Source organism: Hyla sarda, chromosome 3, assembly GCF_029499605.1.
Source record: "Hyla sarda isolate aHylSar1 chromosome 3, aHylSar1.hap1, whole genome shotgun sequence".
Taxonomy (NCBI): Eukaryota; Metazoa; Chordata; class Amphibia; order Anura; family Hylidae; genus Hyla; species Hyla sarda.
Genome location: NC_079191.1, coordinates 335604322 through 335630333, shown reverse-complemented (window position 1 = coordinate 335630333; position 26012 = coordinate 335604322). Strand labels below are relative to the sequence as shown.

Below are 26012 nucleotides of genomic sequence, written 5' to 3'. Positions count from 1 at the left end.
ACTCTGAGTTAAGTAACAAACTGTGTTTTGCAACCAGTGTGCCTCCAGCTGCTGCATAACTACAACCCCCAGCATGCACGCACAGACAGCCAAAGGGCATGCAGGGAAGGTTAGTAGTATGCCTCCAGCTGTTGCATGACTACAAGTCCCAACATGCCCTCCAGTTTGTTACCTAACTCAGTGTTTCGCAACCAGTGTGCCTCCAGCTGTTGCAAAACTATAACTCCCAGCATGCACAGCCAAAGGGCATGCTGGGAGTTGTAGTTTTGCAGCAGCTGAAGGTTCCCCCCCATGTGACTGTACAGGGTACAGTCACATGGGCGGGGGTTTTCAGAGAGAGTTTCTTGCTGCAAGTTTGAGATGCAGCAAAGTTTCAGCTGCAGCTGAAACTCCCAGCGGGAAACTCTTTTGGAGAGAGAATGTGTCTGGAATTAAAGTCCATGTGCATTTACAAAGCCCCCATGGTGCCAGTACAGTGGACCCCCCCGTGTGACCCAATTTTGGAAACTACACCCCTCAAGGAATGTAGTAAGGAGTGCAGTAAGCATTTACATCCCACAGGTGTCTGACAGATTTTTTGAACAGTCGTCCATAAAAATTAATTTTATTTGCACAGCCCATTGTTCCTAAGATCTGTCAAAAGCCAGTGGGGTTTAAATGCTCACTGCATCCCTTATTACATTTCGTGAGGGGTGTAGTTTCCAAAATGGGGTCACATGTGGGGGGTTCCACTGTTCTGGCACCACATGGGGCTTTGTAAAATGCACATGGGCACCCCCCCCCTGTAACTGTATCCCTTGTTACGTTCCTTGAGGGGTGCATCCCAAATAGTATTCTATGTGGGGCTTTGTTTTTTTGCTGTTATGGCACCATAGGGGCTTACTAATGAGACATGCCCCCGAAAACAATTTCAGCAAAATTTCCTTTCGAAAAGCCAAATCGTGCTCCTTCTCTTCTGAACATTGTAGTGCGCTCACAAAGCACTTTACATCCACACATGGGGTATTTCCATACTCAGAAGAAATGGGGTTACAACTTTTGGGGGGTATTTTCTCCTATTACCTCTTGTAAAAATGGTTAATTTGGTGGGGGGAAAAAAAACAGCATTTTTGGGGAAAAAAATAAAATTTAATTTACACATCCGACTTTACCGAAAAGTCGTCAAACACCTGTGAGGTGTTAAGGCTCACTGGAACCCTTGTTACAAGCCATGAGGGGTGTAGTTTCAAAAATAGTGTGCTACGTTTTAAAAAAATTTTTTTTGCTGTTAAGGCACCATTGGGGCTTCCTAAATGTGACATGCCCCCCAAAAACCATTTCAGCAAAATTCACTTTCCAAAATCAAGTGGTCGCTCCTTCCCTTCTGAGCCCTCTAGTGCACCCACAGAGCACATTACATACACATGAGGTATTTCCTTACGCGAGAGAAATTGGGTTAATTATTATTATTATTTTTTTTTTTGGGGGGGGGGGGGGTTGTGCTTTTTCTCCTTTTACCCCTTGTAAAAATTCAAAAACTCGGTTTGGAAACTTTCTGCAGAACTTTGAAGCCCTCTGATGTCTTCCAAAAGTAAAAACATGTCAACTTTATAATGCAAACATAAAGTAGACATATTGTATATGCGAATCAATATATCATTTATTTGGTATGTCTATTTTCCTTATAAGCAGGGAGCTTTGAAGTTAGAAAAATTCAAAATTTTCTAATTTTTCATGAAATTTTGGAATTTTTCACCAAGAAAAGATGCAAGTATCAACAAAAAATTGCCACTATGTTAAAGTAGAAAAAAATAATATTTCTGAATTAAAAGAATCCCAGAGTTATTAATGCTTAAAGTGACAGTGGTCCTTAAGGTGAAAATGGGCTTGGTCCTTAAAGGGATGAAGGCAGTCATCTTTGAGTATTTTTTACACTTTTTTTTTTTATTAAGAAAGGATTTCTTTAAACATCCGTTTTTTCAACATATAAAATAAACTTTTTATGCAAAACATAAAATAATTTGTTGCTGCATACAATATTTTTAGGATTTGTATTTTTGCTTTTTTCAGTACGAAAAAGGCACTTAAATACTTGTAAGGCATAACAATTCAAAAATGTCCACAGCTTTATGAAAGTTTGTTCTGGAAAAAGACATACATGTTTGGGCTTCAGTCACAGCAAGGGCAGCAACAACAGAACATGGTGCGACATGGATTCTTCTTCTTATACTCTACAGCTTTTTTTACTTCAGCTTTTGCTGCTCCAACATAATCTTTCACCTTTTCCATGTTTAACTCAACAACATTCAAAGTCTCAGCCTGCTCTTCCACCAGTAAAGCCATTTGTAGGAAGAGATCATGGACCTCTTTTATTCGGGTCTCCAGCTTTAGGAGCTCTTTGTGCCGCGTTTCTATTTCGTTTAGTGCTGAACGTGCAACTTTAACATCGGAAAGAAGATTTTCAGAGAAGACATCCCATTTCCCTTGTTCAATCATATCTTCAATCTGGTTTCCTGAAATATCTTTCCCCATAATCTCAAGCTGACGCTGGATTCGGATTTTGCAGTTCTCCCGTTGAACCATTTCAGCTTCATTGTATTCAACCATTGCTTGCTGGAAAGCACGCGTAAGGGTAATATACTGAGCCTTGGACACACGTGCTATAAGAGAACTTTCCCCATGTTTACTTTCTGCATCTTCACTAAGATTTTTCAGGCTCTGGAGTTTCCTGTGGATGCCTTCTCCTCTTAGCTTAATGTCTTTAGCTATACTGTTGGAATCCCTTTTTATGCTGCTAAGGCGACGCATTGAAGTAAGAAAGCGTGTTGTTTGTTTCCCTAAGCGTTTCACATCAACCTTCAACAAGTGGTTTTCAGTCCGGATGAGTTGAATATCCCTGTACAGGGCTTCTAAAGAATGGTCAGTCTCAAACATAGCAATGTCTTGTGGAACGTCCTCATCACCATTCTGGACATACTGGTTGTGAAGTCTTGCATATTCCAGCAGCTCGTTGAGACGGTCCTTCATGATTACTGTAAGAGAAACAGAAAAAAAAATACAAAGAGTAAATATTATGAGTAAATATCTCTCAGAGTATGGCTATAGTATAAATCTGTGTATGAATTCTTCATACAGTGCTCATACTCAAGTTTTAAAGTTGTTTCACAAGTAAAATCAGACAATAGGAAGTATTAGTACATTAGGAATGAAAATAATGGTTACGTATAAAGGACAATAGTTTTCCTGGACCATGGGGAAGATATATCAAAACCTGTGTAGAAAAGAGGGAGTGGTGCAGTTGCCCATATTAGCCAGATCGCGTCTTTATTTTTAAAAAGGCCTGTGAAATATGAAATAAGAAGCTATCTGATTGGTGTCTGAGCAACTGCACCACTCTTCCACTACATAGGGGGAGATTTATTAAAACCTGTCTTTGGACAGTAGCCTACATAACACAAGACTACCATCCAAAATTGCACAAAAATAAAATAAAAATTAAAAATAAGTGATGAGCTTTTATAAGGATGGTCTTCAACAAAAACACTTTACAGAATGCTGACTGAAGTGTACAGTACACAAAAAAACACAAGTTGACAATGTTCTCAATTATAAAATTTGCATATAGAAGGACAGGTATGATGACTGTACTCCTTACATTGTCCTCTCTGAACTTGTTTTTTTTTTTTTTTAAAGCACAAATCCTTAAGACACATGAAGGATTTTCTGACAACAGTTTCTCTCTGATCTGCAGCTTTCATCTTTGTGTCAGTTTCAATTCATTATGAAAATAACGAAGCACTAAAAGCCAAGACATTTTTTTAAACTAGACAGTTTTAGGTCCCAAATATGCTTCATTCCCACAGAACTGTTCTAACTATACAAAAATAAATAAAAAATATGTCACACAGTCCTAAAGCATTCACTTTTGTAAGAAAGGGTCTGTTTTCGATAAAACTAGCCAATACTTCCTACCACAGAGTTCAAGGAAGTTGCACCAGTCCAGATTAGCAGCATAATAAACTAACAGACTATTGCATTAGAAACGCCTTTAGATAGTAGCTGCTCTGACAAACAGTATTTTACGGAACAGTTACTGTAGAAAAGAGAATAAAAAAATGCATATTTAAAAAATAAATAAAAACACACCACTTTATGTGCGGTTTGGGCAGTCATCTTTATTCCTGTAGAACAGTTGCTGGGGTGACCCCTGAAGGACTATAATGGGCACTTTTCCCTTTGTGAAGAAAAGGCTCTATGGTTATTGTAGGCTCTGTGACAGGAGCCTGCATTAAACAATGAGAGCTTTCGCATGTACTGTGGCAAGATAAAAATGTGCTTATTGGTTACTGAATGGCGTTGGCAGCTTCTTTAAAAACAGGCAATTAGAGATGAGTGAAGTTACAGTACTTCGATTAGGCACAAACTTTGTAGCTCAGCAGTTGCTGACTTTAGCGTGTATAAATGAGTTCAACTTTCAGGTGCTCCGGTGGGCAGGAGACTCTTTCCTAGGACTGTATCCACCTTTTCCAGCCCACCAGAGCACCTAAAAGCTGAACTCATTTATGCAAGCTAAAGTCAGCAACTGCCGAGCCGTGAGGTTCGTGCAGAATCTAAGTACTGTAACTTCGCTCATCTCTACAGGTGATCAGTCGTGTGCAAGAACCAATATTAAAAGGAGAACTAAAGAATATAAAAATTGTCCTCCATACTGCCGGCAGAAAAAAAAAATAGAGATGTACATACCTTCCTTCGCTCCCCCGGGGCCTCCGGTAACCGGCTCCGGTCTCCTCCGCAATCCTCTTTCTCGTTGCTAATGGTCGGCGAGTCATACTGCACTCAGCCAATCACCGTCCGCAGCGAAGTCCTGACACGGCCGGCGATAGGCTGAACGGCAGTGTGAGAACGCTCCAAAACACACAATTCTTCACTACACCGACACCTGCTGCCTGGGCCGAAAACGTCACACTGCCGCTCATCCTATCGCTGGCCGAGTCGGGACTTCGCTGTGGCCGGTGATTGGCTGAGTGCAGTATGACTCGCCGACCACCGGCAACCAGAAAGAGGATTGCGGAGGAGACCGGAGCCGGTTACCGGAGGCCCCGGGGGAGCGAAGGAAGGTATGTACATCTCTATTTTTTTTTTCTGCCAGCAGTATGGAGGACAATTTTTATATTCTTTAGTTCTCCTTTTAATATTGGTTCTTGCACACGACTGATCACCTGTAGAGATGAGCGAAGTTACAGTACTTAGATTCTGCACGAACCTCGCGGCTCGGCAGTTGCTGACTTTAGCTAGCATAAATGAGTTCAGCTTTTAGGTGCTCTGGTGGGCTGTAAGAGGATCGCGGCAGAGACGGGAGCCGGTTACCGGAGGCCCCGTGGGAGCGAAGGAAGGTATTTACATTTTTTTTTCTGCCGGCAGTATGGAGGACAATTTTTATTTTCTGGAGTTCTCCTTTAATGGCCTATTCTGAGGCTAGTCAAACAAAATCCAAAAGAAAATATGCTACAAGACTGGGTGTATAACCAAAATCAAGCTTATCACAGAAATTATATAACCTTAACTCACAGTATTATAAAGTACAGAAAGTTGAATGGCTTTTACCAATATTTAATATTGCCGTGTGAACATTGTCTAACCTTGTATAAACAGGATAGTGCAGATGATGCTGCTGACAGATTCCTTAAGTTTTAAGAGATTATATAATTTCTTTGATATGATATTATTCTGCATGGAATTCTACGGGAGTCTTATTGAAATCCTTATTCCGGCATCTGCAGAAAGAATAGACATTTCCGCTTGGAAATGCACCGTCTCAGACGGCAATGCGTTCCAAATGGAACATTCAAATGTGCGGAACGTCCGCCAGTGTTTTACGGGCGGACATTCTGCACATTTTGACATCATACAGTGTTGGACCACTACCAACCACGCATAGCCATAATATCAGAGATGGGAACACCCCTTTAAAGTAGCACCTGGCTGCAGCATTTTTGACCAAAAAGGCAAAAAAAATATAAATAAAAAAATAAATAAATAAATAATAAAAAAAAAAAAAAAAAAAAAAAAAACACGGAGAAAAATGCCCAGGACAATATAGTAAAACAATGGCCCTCATTTACTATTCTAAACCCGACTTCTTTTGTCGGGTTTTTTTGGCGCATCTTTGTCTGCTCCATGTCGCAGACATCGTGCGCCAGTCTGCGACACGATGCAACATTTTTTCCCGATGGACCCGATGTGGATTCTCCCAAACCCGAAAAAGGGGCGTAACCTGACATTTCTGAGCTTTCCCACGTATTTATAAAGGTTTCCAACCCGAATTTGTTGAATTGTTGTGGATTTTTTCCCGACAACTCAGAGGAGTTGGAAACCAAAACCTACAAAACCCACGTGCGACAAACAAGATGCGACATAATAATAAATACCGGGGGAAAAAAGCAGTCGGGTAAGAAAGCAAGATTGACTTACAACCCGATTTTCTAAGTAAATGAGGGCCAATGTGTGGTTCCACTCTTACATGGTGACTTACTTCATATAGGAGGCAAATTTAAAGGAGGTATATGTCAAAGGAAAAAGGAAGTGAGTTGCAAAGATACTGCTTAAACAGGCGTGAACAGCCTAGTCCACGTTACTAACTAGTTCCCAAAAATGTAATGTAATACTTTAACAGAAACAGTTTAGACTCCACCTCCCCCCCGCCCCATTTTAAGAAAATAGATTTTTAGTATCAGCATAAGTATTATGCTTTGATATTTTATATTCTTATTTCTTTATACTGAAATATGTCACGTGTTACATATTTAACAAAAGTTTGAAACAAAAAAAATAAAAAAAAAATAAGTCCTGGATGGAGATATGTGCTGGGCTTGCACGGAGTTCAGAATAACAGATGTGTATGGCTGTGTTTGCAGGTAAAAACTATTCCTATCAGAAGAAACCTTTAACAAAAAAATATATATATAAACAAAATGAATAACAGTTTACTAAATTCTAAAGCCAAAAGCTGGATTCACGGTGCAAGGAGTACGAAAAGAAGCTGTATGGTTTTTTTCTGATGGCATTCAAGGACTTCTGTAATATATAAAAACTGTAAAGACCCAATACTATTAAAATTCTACTGTCATTGAAAAACCATGGGTTAAATACACAAGATCTTTCTTAATATAATCTTCCATAGAAATTATTATGCTTTAGGAAAGAGTCATTCAAGCTCAGTGGGACTATGCTTTATTCAGAGGTAATATTATACCACTAGTAAAGTCTGCCCCATCTGGTCCAATTCCACAGAAAAGCCACTGTACCACTTGCATAAACTGCTAAGGACGGCTATGATGGAAACGTTACAGAGCACAACATGTACTCCAACATGCTGTATAGTGCACATTAGGCAGGAGCTTTACTTCAAGACCATGGGGTTAAATGAACAATGTCAGAAGGGTGACAGCAGCTTTCAGATCACTGCAAAAATTCTAAAAACAACACTTACCTGTAGTTTGTGCCTGATAACTTTCAGAATCCTCCATCTTCTTACTGGCTCAAACCACCATTAAATAAAGAGTATTTTAATATGAGGCAGTTAAAAAGAACATTGAACCTCTACAGTGTCTGTGCAGAGCGAGCTGTGGGCTGGCATATGAGGAGAGCAGTACGCTCTTACTTCTTTTAAGAGACTAATCACATGACTCACATTACCAAAAAGGAAAAAAGGATGTTGATAAAAAAAAAAAAAAAAAAAAAAAAAAAAAGAGGGTGCTATTTCTGGTTTTAAGTTTCTGCAAAATGTCAAAAAGTGTCATGAGGAGCAGATCATGTCACAGAAAGATATGAGAAACTGAATTGTAGCACCTTACACTAAACACCAGGGTTTCCTTCATTTCCGTCACCAATGCCCCCCCCAGCAGGGTCAGTGCATCAGGCATCACCACAAGCGTCCTTTGTACGGATATGCTCCCAAATCATGACTTATTAGGAGTCCTGAAGTTGGAAACCAATGTCTTACACAAACATATGGATTATGTGGGTAACTCCCTTTATATTACAGATACAAAGGCAAAATGTCAAAGTGGATCCATGCACAGACACTGGCCCCATACATTTCAATGGCCTAAAAAGTGGTCAACTAGGGATTGTGTTCATATATGAATGTTACTCAAAAGGGCAGGACACAAAATTATGTCCGTGACAAAACTCCAACACCCTCAAAAAAAAAAAAATATGTCACTTGCAGACTGTGGTTGGGTCACTGAAATCAACGTGGTTCATGCAGATCAATGCATGCCATTTTGCCAATGCACCAGTGCTCTGGCATACCCAGTACTACTGCCTGTACCCTTGATAAAGCCAGAGGTCTGAGGAAATGTCGGAGGATATTGTGTTGAGATTTTAGCTCAGTACTGTGCTCTCATTATGCTCCGTCCCCTGCATTGCCCCATCATCATGCACAGAGCCAGTTTGCTCTGTAGTGATGACAGCGGGTGGCGCTGCAGAGATCGTGGGGGGTCCCGCCGCTGGGGATGTCTGGGGTGGAGTACCTTTAATGCAGCAGATCTGAGGGGCTTCTGATTCATCCGTTTATAATCACCACAGAGACACCTTGAAGCACTAGCCTGATCACCACAAAACTGCAATTTAGTGTATGTCTCCTCTCCCCCACCTGGGGTGAGGTGACATTACACTGGTTAGGCTGGACTCCTATACATACAATGGGGCAGAAAAGTATTTAGTCAGCCACCAATTGTGCAAGTTCTCGCACTTAAAAAGATGAGAGGCCTGTCATTTTCATCATAGGTATACCTCAACTATGAGAGACAATTGGAAAAAAAATAAATCACTGTCTGATTTTTAAAGAATTTATTTGCAAATTATGGTGGAAAATAAGTATTTGGTCACCTACAAACAAGCAAGATTTCTGGCTCTCACAGACCTGTAACTTCTTCTTTAACCCCTTAAGGACCAAGCCCATTTTGACCTTAGGGACCAGGACAATTTTATTTTTGCATTTGTTTTTTCCTCCTCACCTTCAAAAATCCATAAAACTCTTATATTTCCATCTACAGACCCATTTTTTTGCGTGACCAATTGTACTTTGTAATGAAACCTCTCATTTTGCCAAAAAATTTATGGCGAACCCAAAGAGTAATTTTTTGGGGGAGGAAATTTTAATGAAAACCACAATTTTGCACCCTTTGGAGGGTTTAGTTTTCACACTGTACACTTAACGGAAAAAATCACGTGTTTATTTTGTGGGTCAATACAAGTAAAAGGATACCCATAGATACTTTTCTATTTTTATAGTGCTTAAAAAAAATAAAAAAAAACTCTAAACTTTTTGTATAAAATCAGTAATATAAAAATTGCCCTATTTTGACCACCTATATATAACTTTTTCATTTTTCCATATATGGGGTGGTATGAGGGCTACTTTTTTGCACCGTCATCTGTACTTTTTATTGATAGCACATTTGTATGTATATATAAAACTTTTAGATCAATTTATATTAATTTTTTGGGGAATAAAAATGTGACCAAAAAATAAAAATAAAGCATTTTTGGACTTTTTTATTTTTTAATGTTTACGATGTTCACCGTACGAGATCATTAACATTATATTTAAAAAAAATCTTACACTTTTTTGGGGGTAAAATGAGAAAAAGGGTACATTTTTGTTTTTATTTGGGGGGGGGGGGAGAGGATTTTTCACTTTTTTTTACTTTTATTTTACTTTTTTTTATTTTTACACTTTTTATGTCCCCATAGGGGACTATCGATAGCAATCAGTTGATTGCTAATACTGTTCAGTGCTATGCATAGGGCATAGCACTGATCAGTATTATCGATGATTTTCTGCTCTGGTCTGCTCGATCTCAGACCAGAGCAGAAGACGCTGGGAGTCGGCTGGAGGGCTGAGGGGATCTCCGTCCGCCATTACAGATGATCGGATCCCCGCGGCCGATCCAATCATCTATTTTAACATGTGCATTGCCGCAGATGCCATGATCTGTATTGATCACGGCATCTGAGGGATTAATGGCTATAGCCCAAAAAAGATTGCTGGCTATAAATGAAAAATTTTCTATAGCAGAAAGTGCTCTTTAACTTGCTGCATAGCTGTAAAGAATATAAGGTTTAAGGGGAGTCTCATTACATTCATGCTGCCTCAACTAAGGGCAGCATTAAATTCTGACAAGCTCCTCATTATGAGCTATGCAAGTTTTACTTAAACATGCTACAGCGTTTAAGGGAAAAGCTTTTCTTCTAAAACTGATCCACAGAACCAGGAAAGCGCTTCCCCCTGCCCAGCTTTACTTTGCCTATAGGGCGAGACCTATTATTCAAACTGACCCCACCCCCACCCCCCGCAACCTTATCAATAAAATAGTGTTTTTTTTTCTTATTTTTTAAAAAAATACTTACTCCAAAGTGTTTTCTTGTAGAATTTGTTTTGGAATGAAGACAACTCAATGGATGAAAATTCTAATAACTAAAGCAAACCTTAACTACTCACTTATAAATTTAATATAGATGTTCAATGCCATTACCACAGAAAACTGGTAATCATTTTAACAAATGTCTCATTGTGTGAAACTTTCCAGGCATTATCAGAGAAGCAATAACTAGTAATACAATAACCAGGTGGTTCAAAAATGAAGCGTTCTCCTGTTTCCTTCATTTATAGGAAACACTATACCAATGAAGGTGTTAAAAGATTTAACCTAATACATTTAAATAAAAAATATTAAAAAAATTTAAAGTTTCCTGGCTTTGTTAAATAAAAAAAGGGAGTAGTTATCTGTGGCGATTCTCCAAGCAGAGACCTGGAACAATCTTAATGCCCCTATAGCTTCACATCAATTAAGGTTATTCGTGATCTCGGTAAATGCATGTTGCCAAAGCCACCCCCCCCCCATTTGGTAATCAATGGCCGTATTGTGTTGCCAATGATATCGGCAACCTAAATGTGACTATTGCGAACACGTGGGGGAGTGACTTTGGTCGCATGTCTCTAAAGTTTTGAAGCAAAAGCCAGGTGTGGATCATAATGAATTAGATAATATAAAGAACATATGATATTTCTACTCTCTCTCTTTTTTTTAATTCATTTCACACCCAGAGTGGAATGGGGAAAATAAAATAAAAAAGTTATGTAAGCTTCACACCTGGTTTCGGATTCAAAGCTGCACAGTAAAACTATAACAAGACTTTATTGTAAGAGCTACCTTACATGTAAAAGATTTGTGACACCAATGCAAATCAGTGCAACTCAATTGTTTCCTACACTAACAAGGTAAACAAAGCCAGGTAGGTAAAACAGCAATAAAACCAGTAACAGATAAGCTCACACGTACAGATCAGCTAAGAACAAATCTAGATGTTCCTGTGAACTTTACACAAAGTGGCTTTAAGGGCAGCTGCCAGTCCTCCAATCATAAACTGAGCACCGACAGCAAACCTATATGCCCAATGAAAGGAGAACCAGAAATCAAATGTAGTCAATCCAATGTTTTCCCCCCTTCCTTATGTATTCCAAATTTCCGTTTCCTAATGTATAATATTTCTAAATAATTTTGGGTCACCTCTGTACTGGATGAATAAGAATGCCTCAGACAAAAAATAATTTTGCAGCTAATAAAAGAAATTCAACAGACCTTATTAAAGGTAATGGGTTCCAATTAGAGATGAGCGAAGTTACACTGATTCGATTCATCAAGGACCTTGCTACTCAGAGTTTGCTGACTTTAGCCTGCATAAATGAGTTCAGCTTTCAGGTGCTCCCGTGGCCTGGAAAAAGGTGGATACAGTCCTAGAAGACTCTCTCCTAGGACTGTATCCACCTTTTCCAGCCCACCGGAGCACCTGAAAGCTGAACTAATTTATGCAGGAAAAGTCATCAACTGCCGAGCCGAGAAGTTCGTGACGAATCGAAACAGTGTAACTTCGCTCATCTCTAGTTCCAATGGTCTCCAGCATATAGGGGGATCTGGCACCACCATTATTTTTAGGCTGCTTTCACACTGTGAAATAGTTCCGTTTAGGAACTTCCGTCACTATATCGGCGAAACCCGGCCGTTACAAAACCCCAGACGGCCGTGACTAAATTGCATTGCAGCCTATGGGGTTTTGTAACTGCCCGTTTGCACCCGCATATGCCCGTAATTCATTACGGGCGTTATATAGTGACGGGACATCGTGGCGGAAAAATTCTGCATGCAGTAACTTTTCCGCCACGATGTCCCGTCACTATATAACGCCCATAATGAATTACGGGCATATGTGGGTGCATACGGGCAGTTACAAAACCCCATAGGCTGCAATGCAATTTAGTCACGGTCGTCAGGGGTTTTGTAACGGCCGGGTTTTGCAGCTGTAGTGACGGAACATGTGACAGAAGTTTGTAAACGGAAAAATTCATAGTGTGAAAGGAGCCTTACTCGACTCTCCCCTTTGCTTATCTTATGGATCTTACAAGCTGCCTGTGTGAGTTTCTAGACTGTTAGACCCCATTCACACTGCAGAAATTTTGCACAGATTCTGCTTGCAGCAAGCCTTCCATTGCCCTAAATGAGAGTTCTGCTGCTTTGTTTACACATTTTGTAATGAAAATTCTGATAAGGAATGAAGTTCCATTAGAAGACAAAAACAGGTTTAAAGAGAACAAATCATCAGATTTTACCCTATATAACGCTTGGCAAAGCGTTATATAGGGTAAAATCTTTATTTTCACCATTCCCGGGGGATGCTGCTGCCCCCAGGGATGGTGAAGATATGAAGTTATAAACTAGTCACCACCGCAAGTAGTCACCTGGGCGGGGAGCTCTTCTCATCTACTCCCGTTCTTCGGCCGGCAGCGACGCCCCCTCCGCTTGATTGATGGGCCGCGTCATTGTTCCGCTCACTGAACAGGCGGAGCAGAGTGATGACGCGGCCCGTCAATCAAGCGGAGGGGGCGTCGCTGCCGGCCGAAGAACGGGAGTAGATGAGAAGAGCTCCCCGCCCAGGTGACTACTTGCGGCGGTGACTAGTTTATAACTTCATATCTTCACCATCCCTGGGGGTAAGAGCATCCCCCGGGAATGGTGAAAATAAAGATTTTACCCTATATAACGCTTTACTAAGCGTTATATAGGGTAAAATCTGGTGATTGGTTCCCTTTAACCCGTTAAGGACCAGGCGTTTTTCGCACTTTCGTTTTTTCCTCCTTACCTTAAAAAAAAAAATAAAAAAAAATCATAACTCTTTCAATTTTGCACCTAAAAATCTGTATTATGGCGTTTTGTTTGCGCCACCAATTCTACTTTGTAATGACATCAGTCACTGTACCAAAAATCTACGGCGAAACGGAAAAAAAAAAAATCATTGTGCGACAAAATTGAAAAAAAAAAAAAGCCATTTTGTTGTACATTTTTTTTGTTAAAATGACACCTTCTCTTTATTCTCTAGGTCCATACGGTTAAAATGATACCCTACTTTTATAGGTTTGATTTTGTATTACTAATGAAAAAAAAAAAAAATCATAAATACATGCAGGAAAATTTATATGTTTAAAATTGTCATTTTCTGAGCCCTATAACTTTATTTTTCCATGTTCAGGGGTCTATGAGGGCTCATTTATTGCGCCGTGATCTGAAGTTTTTGTCGGAACTATTTTTGCATCGGACTTTTAGATCGCTTTTTATTTATCTTTTCATGATATAAAAAGTGACCAAAAATACGCTATTTTGGACTTTGGATTTTTTTGCGCATACGCCATTGAACGTGCTGTTTAAAAAGTGGTATATTTTTAGAATTCGTACATTTCCGCACGCGGCGATACCACATGTTTATTTTTATTTACGGTACACTGTTTTTTTTTTTTTTTTTAATTCTTGGAAATGCCGGGCGAGTCAAACTTTTATTAGGGGAAGGGATAATTCAAAGGGTTAATGATTTTTTTTACACTTTTCTTATGCCATATTATAGCCCCCAGGGGGGGCTATAACATTGCATGTACTGATCTTTACCACTGATTGATGCATCTCCATAGGAATGGATCAGTGTTTTCGGCGATTGAATACTCAAGCCTGGATCTCAGGCTTGAAGCATTCATTCGGCGATCGGACTGCAGGAAGGAAGGCAAGAGACCTTCCTCCTGAAGTACAGCTGTTCGGGATGCCGCGATCCCGAACAGCTCCCTGAGCTAACCGGCACATTTAACTTTCACTTTAAGCCGCACGGCTCAGCTTTGAGCGCGCGGCTAAAGGGTTAATAGGGCGCGGCAGTGCGATCAGTGCCGCGCGCTATTAGCGGCGGGTCCCGGCTTCACTATGACGCCGGGCCCGCCGTGATATGATGCGGGGTTACCGTGTAACCCCACGTTATATCACGGGAGCGGGACTAGGGGCGTAAGTTTATGCCCTTGGTCCTTAACAGGTTAATCTTCCAAAGAAACCTGCCAGAGAAGTGCTGCAGACTGCCGTGGACCTAAGCAACGATTCTGCACTATTTCGAAAGGCCTGGATCCACTAAGGAAATCACTTGCTAAATTTTTTCAGTGTGAATGGACCTTTAGGCCCCAATTTTTCATGCATCAACTCAAAATCTGTTCCGCCAAGCAGGCAGCGGATCTTTTGCAGAATGTGCGCAAATCCTTAGACAGTGAAGTAAGGAAATACATTGCCAAGACAGCCCACTTCCGAGCGGTCTTAGCGCGGTATGTTCTGCTGGCACTCCGCTGGTGCTGAAAGATCTGCATAGAAATTTTCTGTGCAGACATTCCACCTTGTGAACATAGCTTTACCCTTAAAGCCAGTGTTTCCCAATGGGGTGCCTTCAGACATGGCAAAACTACAACTCCCAGCATGCCCAGACAGCCAAAAGGTCAATAGCCATCTCGAGTCCCCCATGTATTGGGGGCTTTCCAGCTCAAGTAAGAGCCCCAAAAACAAAACACACACACACACTGGCCAAGTTCAGCTGACCGTTATCCAATTTGTATAAAGGGTTTTAAGAAACATTGCTTTAGTTGTGATATGTATCATATCTCATCCTGGGCTGTGTAGATATTCAGCAGACTTCCTGTGAGCTGTCAGGCTGCATGGCCTCCTATCTACCAGCTCCTGTACAGAGCATACATTGCTGGGGTGCATGCAGACCATGTTAAAACCAGATACTGTATTAGCTTCAAATATGCACAGTATACTGTACGTGAAAATAGACCCTAAGCTTCAAAATCTGCAGCTTCAAATCCTGCACATTATGCGCAGGATTCTGTACGTGTGAATACAACCTTAGGGTAGGGTCAGTAAAATTCAGTATATAATATGTGAGCAGATTCTGGGCAGTACCGATTCGTCTTTGTGCAATAATATAAACAAAAACTAAAATTTGGGAGCGCTGCTAACATCTGGAGTGTATTTCATGTTGCGGAGGCACTGATGGCAGTCCCTAGAGTGTGCCTCCTGCTGTGCCCAGGTGTCCTGCGTTGTCTGCTTGAAGCAGCAATCCGCCACTACAAGCAGACACACAGGGAGCGTCAAAGTGTGCACGCGCAGTTTACTCAAAGACATTGTGCCCGCTCTCGGACTAGCTCAGGGAGAGCGGCCTCAATGTCTGCGAGTATACTGCGCAGATCACTGTGTGTCTACTCGTATCGGCAGTAGAGATGAGCGAACTTACAGTAAATTCGATTTGTCACGAACTTCTCGGCTCGGTAGTTGATGACTTATCCTGCGTAAATTAGTTCAGCCTTCAGGTGTTCTGGAAAAGGTGGATACATTCCTAGGAAAGAGTCTCCTAGGACTGTATCCACCTTTTCCAGCCCACCGGAGCACCTGAAAGCTGAACTAATTTATGCAGGAAAAGTCATCAACTGCCGAGCCGAGAAGTTCGTGAGGAATCGAATTTACTGTAAGTTCGCTCATCTCTAATCAGCAGTTTGCTGCTACGAGCAGACAACACAGGAACAGCAGGAGGCTCACTCTAGGGACGGTCATCAGCACATTTACAACATCAAAAACACTGCGGATGCGATACGTGTGACCCTACCCTCTGTGTAAAAAATAAAAAAATCCATGCATTGTTGTGCTCTGCATTATAGCATACCACTTAAATCACTGCTGTTGTGTACACATGTATATGGCATTTTAAACCAGATTTCTGCTCTGCAGGCTCCATCTCTAATTTTCAGAGGTCTGTGAGCTAGAGGATAGAACGGAATATCTATGGGGCTGCACAAAAACAGAACACTGGATCCTGCAATTCTAGGTCTCTATATAAATCATAAGTAATGCCAGCAGCATGGAAGGCATTATAGGGCAGAAGATAACAGTCTAAGGCTGTGACCGTTTTGCTCCATGGTAAATGGAGCCAAAATGATCTGGAAATGGCGTCCGGAGATCAGCAGCTCAGACTGAAACTCGAGCAGCAGAAGATTTAAATCCTGTGGCAATATAGGGCAGCTCCAGGAGTTTACCAGCTGCCGGATTACAGACACTCTGAGAGGGAATCTACAATCACCAACATCCAGTGAACAGCTTTAGGAGGTTGTCCGGCATTCAAATCTCGCACTGTCCACACGCCAATCAGAGGCACTGATCCATGGGAAGTCTAGTGTTCAGTGGTGGTGGTGCATGCAGAGGGCAGCTCTCAGAATGGACCTCAGGCGCCGTACAGAGGATCCGTGGCTCTGATTGGTGTGCGGACAGCGGGAGATTTGAATCAGTCACAGGGAGCCTCCATAGCTGTTCATTTCCCTCCTCTGGCAGATTCCGCTAGAAGGTTAAACATGTTCAATCCTTTAGTGGAAGCCATTTCACTGTCAAATGTTCCATGACAGGACTTCTGACAAGTGAACAGAGCAGAATTGGCATGGGATTTCCTTAGTGTGAATAAGCTCAAAGGGTGGGTCCACACTATGATTGTGCCTATCAAGGCATGTATTTCTGCATCCTGGGAAATGGGATTCAGACATATAGATGCACCAGACAGGCACGAGCACAGTCCGCTAGATTAGGTTCCATTCATTTCTCACACTCAGTGGAGCCGAGTCCATGTAAAAGCATGTATACTTGTGATAAATGACTCAAGCATAGAGGGAGATTTATCAAAACCTGTGCAAAGGGAAAGTTGACCAGTTTCCCATAACAACCAATCAGATCGCTTCTTTCATTTTTTGAAAGCGCGTCTTAAAAATAAAAGAAAAAATTGTATTTTATTGGATCCTATGTGGAACTGGTCAACTTTTTCTCAACACAGGTTTTGATAAATGTCCCACAGTTTCTATACGACTACATTCATGCTGTTGAAGTCAGTGGGGCACATGCCTGTCCGTGTGCGTATTCGTCAGCATCCAATTTTGACAGGCAGCCATTGTATAGGCGTCACAAAAGACACAACTGTAGAGTAAACCCACCACCCTAAATTGTAAATTAATCCCTGGGGTAGGATCTATTACTTACAGTTAGGTTGTATAGTCTGGGTCTCTGCTCTCTGAACTCAATCGAAAACGGTCAGCACGTCCATACCAAGTGCCAGTATCTTTATAGCACAAGCAACAGGCCACATGTTAACTCAGTGTTTCCCAACCAGGGTGCCTCCAGCTGTTGCAAAACTACAACTCCCAGCATGCCCGGACAGCCGTTGGCTGTCCGGGCATGCTGGGAATTGTAGTTTTGCAACAGCTGGAGGCACCCTGGTTGGGAAACACCGAGTAAACTTCTCGGACATTGTGCTTCTCTTTATTCATATTCTGACAACTAAGGCTGTAAAGTGATGAATTCACTAGAAAACAAACCACTGGGATTATAAGTCAATGTGGTTATTCATATTCCTAGAATATGACCATGAAACCAACCACGACAAGCTCAATTCTGCAAAGTAAAAAAGACATTGCAATTCAGTTTATGCAGTAATTCACATTCAAAATATAATTTCTTTCAAGCACTATGGGGGAGATTTATCCAAACCTGTGCAAAGGAAAAAGTTGCCCAGTTGCCCATAGCAACCAATCAGCTCGCTTCTTTCATTTTGCAGAGGCCTTGTTAAAAACGAAAGCAGCAAGCTGATTGGTTGCTAGGGCCAACTGGGCAACTTTTCCTTTGCACAGGTTTTAATAAATCTCCCCCTATATTTATAACAATTTTCATTCCACTAGCACTTCCACCCCTAAACTCAGAGGCTTTGCTTTATGAAGAAACCCGTAAAGTTATCCAAGTATTACATGTTACCGTAGTGGTTTTTATTTTCTGTTTGTAACACACCATTCCAATACATGCTATGGATTTTCTTATTGAAAAACTGTGGCATGTTTTGTATCTGTAAACATAATGTAACGTTGCTCAAAGAGATAAGAAGACAAAAAAAAAACACCACCACATACTAATATATATATATATATATATATATATATATATATATATATATATATATATATATATATAAAAATCACCCTTTTTTTTATCTTTTACCCCAAAAGGGGTTAATGTCCAAGTAGTAAAAGTGTATCCGCCCAGGAAATGACGGCAGATGCCGATTTCCAGAGGCGGATCAGGTTTTCTCAAACCATGTGTTTTTCTTGATATGGGGTATATAAGGCTAAGATGTATACCTTCTCCTTGCCATGACTAAGGACTAATTAGTCCGAAACGCGTCGGCATTGAGGAGTTTTTATCTGCACTGGGTGTTTGTGTTTGGATTTTAATATGGACTAATTACATTTTGGACTTTTAATTTTTTCATGAATACCTTATGATTTTCCGGGGAGCTGGAACCCTTTTCTCTTCTATTGCTCATACTTCTATGCTGCCCTTTCAGGATCGGGCATGAGGAAATTCCTGCTCAGCAAATCAGGGACACCGATGCAGCCACGGTTCGGATGAGTGGGCTATGCCTTGTTCCAAACCCTGGATGTGTTGAGCAGCGGGACTGCAGCTCTAGGAGAACAGCAGTATTTATGGAATACCCCTTTAGGGTACGTTTACACGTACAAGATCTGCTGCTGGTTGCCACCTATTGACTTCAATAGGTAGTAAACTCAGCGTCAGCAAATATGCAGCAGAACCTGTACATGCGAACGTACTTTAAAAATATTATACACAAACTCGGCAGACCACTAGCTTCGATCTTGTAAGTCATCAGTTACTTGTTCAACTGCATTACCACCCAAGCTTATGGCATTTCTGACACTGATATTTATGGGCCTTTGACTAGGCTTTTAACATAAGATAAGTTGGGTGGGGAGTTTTGACTCTCCACTGAGTACTGAAGGCAGCGGTGCCGATAGCTGGACCCCCACAGATCTGACACATAGGCATATCCTGAGTGCACAAATGATACTACCTGCTAAAATAAAAAATGCATTGCTAAAGAACTTAGGATAACGAAGACAAAGAAGATCCTTTAAGAAGAACCAACACCATTGTGAAAACATACACAGGACGCAGTGTAGGCATCTAAATAGGTTACGTTTTGGTTTTCACAGAAACGCCTCTTGTAACAAGTTCTCACAAGTAACACAGGAAAAAAGAGCTTATGAAACTTATGAGAAAGGAGTTGGCTCATGAAACAGAGTCATGTGATTCATCTGGCTACATTGCTATATGTTGATGAGAATGAGATTTTAAATGGGCACTTTAAGATACAAAAACTTTTATGTTGTACATCTTGGCAAAACACTAACCTTTCTAATATACTTCATAAGGAAATCTTACTTCCTTTTTATAGAAATCATGGCTTTGTCCAAGCTGAAGCACAGGAATGGACCAAGTCCAGTAAGTGAAGGTGGGCTAACACTCCTCTGTGCTCTCTCCTGTCTGATAGCACTCCTCTGTGCTCTCTCTCCTGTCTGAAAGTACTTCTCTGTGCTCTCTCCTGTCTGATAGCACTCCTCTGTGCTCTCTCCTGTCTGACAGCACTCCTCTGCACCCTCTCCTGTCTGACAGCACTCCTCTGCGCCCTCTCCTGTCTGACAGCACTCCTCTGCGCCCTCTCCTGTCTGACAGCACTCACTTAACCACCCTCGATTATTGGACTGTCCATGTCTGAAAAAAAGAGAGCACAAATGTCAATTTCCTGACAAACAGACCTAAGGTAGTGTTCAGACAGCGGTTGAAGAGCGTTTCGTTATTTTCCCACAAAGTGCCACCGATTTGCCTTCTCTGGCTTTTTTTGTTTCCAATACAATGGTGGAATGGTGGCCATATCGAGCACACAAAAAAAGAGCTGCAACTCAACAACTACATCTGAATATACTCTAAATCAGTGGTCTCAAACTGTGGCCCTCCAGATGTTGCAGATCATCAACTCCCAGCATGCCTGGACAGCCAACGCCTGTCCGGGCATGCTGGGAGTTGAAGTTTGGAACATCTGGAGGGCCACAGTTTGAGACCACTGGAGGGCAAGATCACATGGGACCAATTTAACCTGAAAAATTTCCAGACCAAATCCACAAAATCTGTGGCTATGGATTCTCCTGTGGAATTCTGGGGAAGAAAAAATAAATAAATCTGCAATTGAAGACTTCACTGCATATAATCGCTCAAGTCTCATCTACTTGTTTGGTCACGACTCTATCCTGTGTGAATTGACTCGAAATTCTTGCTGACACAGGCTGAGAAAAAAATGGAAGCCAATGACTACACTCCCTTGGACAGTACTTTATGTTCTTTCAACCTGTTTACAACTGTGACTGACAAGTCACCTGCTGTGCAACTATATCTTGCTAATGCAGTTTTTTCTTCTTTTTAGGAATTTCCATTGTTGCCCCAGCAGTTGTAAGCAAGCTGGACGATATTCTATTACAAAAAGAAAATACAGACGAAACTATGCACACTGCGGCAAATGCTGAAACTGGAGACTTCACAGCCCCTTAGAATTCTTCTTTTGTTCAGCTGTAACCCCTTGCAGGTGGGAAGAACAGGAGCTCGCAAAACTGTTCCGGCACCGATAGTTATTTTTCATAAAAAGCACTCGAGGTACACTTTAAATCCCTGTGTGTGTTGTTATTAAATTAGTACTCCAGTGCAGGAACACTTATCCCCTATCCCCTGCACGGCGCTCCGGCAGCCCCAGAAACTGAGCGCGTCAACCCGTGCACAAAGCGGCAGCTGACAGCCGGCACTTCTTGCAGTGATAGTCACGCTCCGTCCAGGATGCCGTGCAGGAGATCGCAGGGGGTCCCAACAGTCCGACCCCCCCCCCCCACGATCAGACACTTATCCCCTATCCTTTGGAAAAGGGATAAGGGTTTCTGCACAGAACTACTCCATTAACCTCTTAAGGACGCAGCCCTTTTTCGCAATTCTGACCACCGTCGCTTTACGCATTAAATAACTCTAAAACACTTTTTACCGAATATTCTGATTCTGAGATTGTTTTTTCGTGACATATTCTACTTTATTTGGGTGGTAAATTTTCGTCATTACTTGCATCCTTTTTTGGGTGAAAAATCCCAAAATTTCATGAAATGTTTGAAAATTTTGCATTTTTCGAACTTTGAAGCTCTCTACTTGTAAGGAAAATGGATATTCCAAATAAATTATATTTTTATCCACAAATACAATATGTCCACTTTATGTTGGCATCATAAAATCGACATTTGTATTTTTGGAAAAAATTAGAGGGCTTCAAAGTAGAGCAGCAATTTTCAAAAATTTCATGAAAATTGCAAAATCTGAAGGGACAGATGTTACACAACTACAACTCCCAGCATGCCTGGGCAGTCTAGGTATGCTGAGAGTTGTAGTTTGGCAACATCTGGAGGGCTACCGTTTTTGGGCACCACTGTAACAGTGGTCTCCTAACTGTGACCCTCCAGAAGTTGCTAAACTATAACTCCCAGCATGCCCAGACAGCCTTTGGCTGTCTGGGCATGCTGGGAGTTGCAGTTCTGCCTTCCTAGTGGTTGCCACAGTAAACCAGGATGATCTTCGGTCCCCACGCCATCTTCAGGTAAGGTACCGGTCTCCATCTTCTCCCCCCGTTCTGCCCAACATCCAGAATCAGTTCTGACCAATGGCAGGGGATAGGAGGAGATCGCAGCACTGCGACCTCGCTCCTATCCCTCAGAATGATCGGGGCTGTCACTGACAGCTCCGATCATCCCTATTTTCCAGGTGATCAGTTCACCAGAGACCCGATCAGCCCGGAATAGCAGAAAATCGCATGTCTGAATTTTCTGCGATCTGCATACGCCCCACATCCTTAAGGACTCGGGATACAGGGCGTATGCATACGCCCGGCATCCTGAAGAGGTTAATACCATGCAACTAACAGAAAAGCTTTTCCTCCCTCACTTTATTGAGGCTATGATTGCACGGCGACTTTGGCCACAGAACATCATATTGCGATGCTTTTCAGCAAAGTAAGGAATTGTTCCAGTAAAGGGAGCCCCGTTGGTCAAGCCGACAAAAGGAGGAACAAAAATACTACATAACCTTATTTTTTTTCGCTCAACTGTAAAATGCCAGTCCCTCTCTCTATCCCTATCAAGTCAATGGGATCCGGTTGTGTCAGTTGTGCTTTGTGATGCAACACGACACGACACGACGATCATTGGCTTTGTAACCAGTGTTGGAGCCAAATTTGCCATGTAGCCCTAGCTTAAAACCGGAATAAAAACCACTGAAGAGCCCCCAAGGATCCATAAGGCGACAAGTTAGCTTAGCTGTGGGACATGAGGACCACAAAAAAGCATCAATAGGGTTCACAAGGCTTTGAATAAACCTAATTGATAGATCAATGCCTAGGTACACGTGCTGCAGTAGTGCGCCACCACACTGCAAATCCACACAGGTCTACTGCAAATTGCAATCTGTGCAGACAAAATCCACATTGCAGAACAATTTGTGATACAACGTGTCACTAAATATTGGCTTCACAGACAAGCAAAGTGCAATATATCCATAGAACTGCCAACTGACATCACATTTTAAAGGGGTTGTGCGCTGCCCTGCCTTTCGGAGCTCCGCTCACAGCGTCCGGAAGTTCATTACTCCGAACGCTGTGTGCAGGCTTCCGTGTTCGCGGCCGCCGGGTGTGACGTCATGCCCGGCCCCCTCGTGACGTCTCGCCCGCCCCCCTTAACGAAAGTCTATGGGAAGGGGGCGCGACCGCTGTAACCCTTAAAGGAGTACTCTAGTGCAGACTACTCCTGCTCCGTCCTGCCCGGGCTACAAAATAAATGAAAATGAACCATCACTCACCTCCCTGGGTTCCCGCGGAGCGCCACTACAGCTGATCGGTCCTCCGGTCCATCCTCTTCATACTTCCGGGTGTAACGAAGCGTCACATGGCGCTCAGCCTATCGCCGGCCGCCGCGATGTTCAGCCTCGGCCCATAATAGGCTGAGCGCCATGTGACGCTTCGTTACACCCTGAAGTATGAAGGAGATGGACCGGAGGACCGGTCAGCTGTAGTGGCGCTCCGCGGGAACCCAGGGAGGTGAGTGATGGTTCATTTTCATTTATTTTGCAGCCCGGGCAGGATGGAGCAGGAGTACTCTGCACTAGAGTACTCCTTTAAAAGGGGTATTCCAGGAAAAAAAAAAGTTTTTTTTTAATACCAACTGGCTCCAGAAAGTTAAACATATTTGTACATTACTTCTATTAAAGAATCTTAACTCTTCCAATAGTTATCAGCTGCTGAAGTTGACTTGTTATTTTCTGTCTGACAACAGTGCTCTCTGCTGACACCTCTGTCCAAGTTATGAACTGTCTGAAGCATTAGAGGTTTGCTATGGGGATTTGCTCCTACTCTGGACAGTTCCTGTGACAAGCAGAGGTGTCAGCAGAGAGCACTGTTGTCAGACAGAAAACAACAACTCAACTTCAGCAGCTGATAAAAAATCTCAACCCTTCCAGTAGTTAGAAGTAATTTACAACCCTGTTTTTTTCTTCAATTTTGTGTCGCACAATGATTTTTTCCCCCCATTTCGCCGTAGATTTTTGGATAAAATGACTGCTGTCATTACAAAGTAGAATTGGTGGCACAAAAAATAAGCCATCATATGGATTTTTAGGTGCAAAATTGAAAGAGTTATGATTTTTTAAATGTAAGGAGGAAAAAACAAAAGTGCAAAAACAGAAAAACGCTATGTCCTTAAGGGGTTAATGTCATCCGTTTGAATCTTTTTGTTCAATCTGTTTTTACTTCTGAGCATGCTCAGAAAAAAAAAATTTTTTTTTTTTTTTTGGGGGGGGGGGGGGGGGGGGGGTTTATTAATTTAACAATAACAGATCCAAACGGATCTTTTTTTAAAGTTTTATAGTCTGATTTTGTTTTTGACGGGAGAAGAACGGGACGGGTCTAGACGGCCACGTGAATGCAGCTAAAGATTTTACCATATGAATAACGGATAGTAAAATTGGACAAAATCGGATTACCTGAAATCATATACAATCGTAATCTAAATATTTGTTTGGCCTCCAATTTTAAATCGCATCCAAAAATTGTATGGCAGAAACTTGTGAAGAATCAAAAGAATCCTGAAGTCTCTTACACTTTCCACAATTTACATAGGCAATGAGAATAAAAGAAAAATCTGACACGATTTCGATTCCTCCCAACCCCCACAATCTAAAAACGTGCACATTCAGATGCGGATCATAACTGAATGGAAGTCAATGGATATGACTTGACATGCAGATTTGTGAGATTTGAAGGCAAAAAAAAATTGTGAGAAAAAGTAGGATAGTAAAATCATAATGAGGGAGATTTATCAAAACCTGTGCAGAGGAAGAGTGGTGCAGTTGCCCATAGCAACCAATCAGATCGCTTCTTTCATTTTCCACAGGCCTCTTTAGAGGCCTGTGGAAAATGAAAGAAGCGATCTGATTGGTTGCTATGGGCAACTGCACTACTCTTCCTCTGCACAGGTTTTGATAAATCTCCCCCAATGTGAATGCACACGTGAGTGTAAAAAAATAAATAAAATAAAAAAAAAAAGTTATCAAAAATTTTGTAAACCTGTTTGGACAAAATGCAAATAGCAGGTGCGTCCAGCAGCCAATCAGACCCCTGCGCTTATGCCCTATCCTGCACAAGGTGCCCATCGCCGCCTCTACTCACCTGAAGTGGCGCTCACTGAGATGTCTCTGTAGAATTGTGTGAACTAGGGACAACGCGTTCCTGTCATCGTCCAGCAGGCATTACGTCCTATACACAGCTGTATACCTAGCGCGGCTTCTCCTGCACACAGGTGGAGGGAGTGACGGGAGGAGGCGGCAGTGAGCGGGAGATATAGGTCCTGAGAGGAGGCGTCGGCATCACATGGCCGCAGCACCGGGCATTCCCCTGCCGTGATTCGCTCTGCGTTATGTGTACAGTATGTGCTGGAGAGCGGGTATGTGAACTGTATATGGTGCAGGCAGCCTGCGCATTACCTGTGTCTCCCCACCGGGTACGGGCTGTGACTCCCGCTATAACCGCATGCTGTGTGAATAAGCGGGAATGAGAAGTCACTGTCCGTACTACAGGAGGTACACGTTGCGGTGTCCATACTGTCCAGCAGTGTTCTCCAACCTGTGGCGTTTCTGACACTTCAAAACTACAACTCCAAGGTTCCCTGAAGCATGCTGGGAGTTGTACTTTTCCACGGGAGATCTGCAGGTGGTGACGCACGTTTTCTGGGGTCACACGTTTTCACGTCAGCCCCTCCCCTAGTCATTTACTATCAGTTCTTCCGCCTGATCACACTGCGCTGGGCTATGGGGAACTGACACAGGGGGAACTCCCAGGAGCAGAGGCGGTGGGTCCTGTGTACTTACCAGCAGGTGCTTTACTAGACAGAGAATGGTGGAAATTTCCTAAAACTGACTAGTTTACACAACGTGTTTTTATTTTGCTGTATTTGACCACTGTGTATGCCCATAAAAAAACATGTTAGGGTGCATTCATGGTAATTGAAAAAAGGCAATGTCTAGCATACTGCAGCATGCTTATTTACATGATGGAGTAGCACTGAGCCACCCAGCCCCATGCGTCTGTATAATGTGGATTCACTCTGTTGTTTGGTTTTACTTTTGAATGGAATAAAGGAATCAAAAAGGACTTGGCGAGTG

General features: G+C 42.0%; 1 protein-coding gene across 8 annotated transcripts; it reads right to left on the bottom strand.

The window, feature by feature from the left end:
- Positions 1-1901: 1901 nt before the first annotated feature.
- STX11 (syntaxin 11) lies at positions 1902-25936 on the bottom strand. Of its 8 annotated transcripts, XM_056567384.1 has the most exons (3): positions 24336-24639; positions 7469-7512; positions 1903-3011 (listed from the first exon to the last, which is right to left on the bottom strand). In XM_056567384.1, exons 2-3 carry the CDS (start codon positions 7503-7505, stop codon positions 2149-2151), a joined length of 900 nt encoding a protein of 299 aa, XP_056423359.1. In that variant the 5' UTR covers positions 7506-7512; positions 24336-24639; the 3' UTR covers positions 1903-2148. The 8 variants fall into 8 exon arrangements, with proteins under 8 accessions (XP_056423357.1, XP_056423359.1, XP_056423362.1 ...); XM_056567382.1 differs by lacking the exons at positions 7469-7512; positions 24336-24639 and adding an exon at positions 5619-5735 and having other exon boundaries at positions 1902-3011; XM_056567387.1 differs by lacking the exons at positions 7469-7512; positions 24336-24639 and adding an exon at positions 25335-25936.
- Positions 25937-26012: the final 76 nt, after the last annotated feature.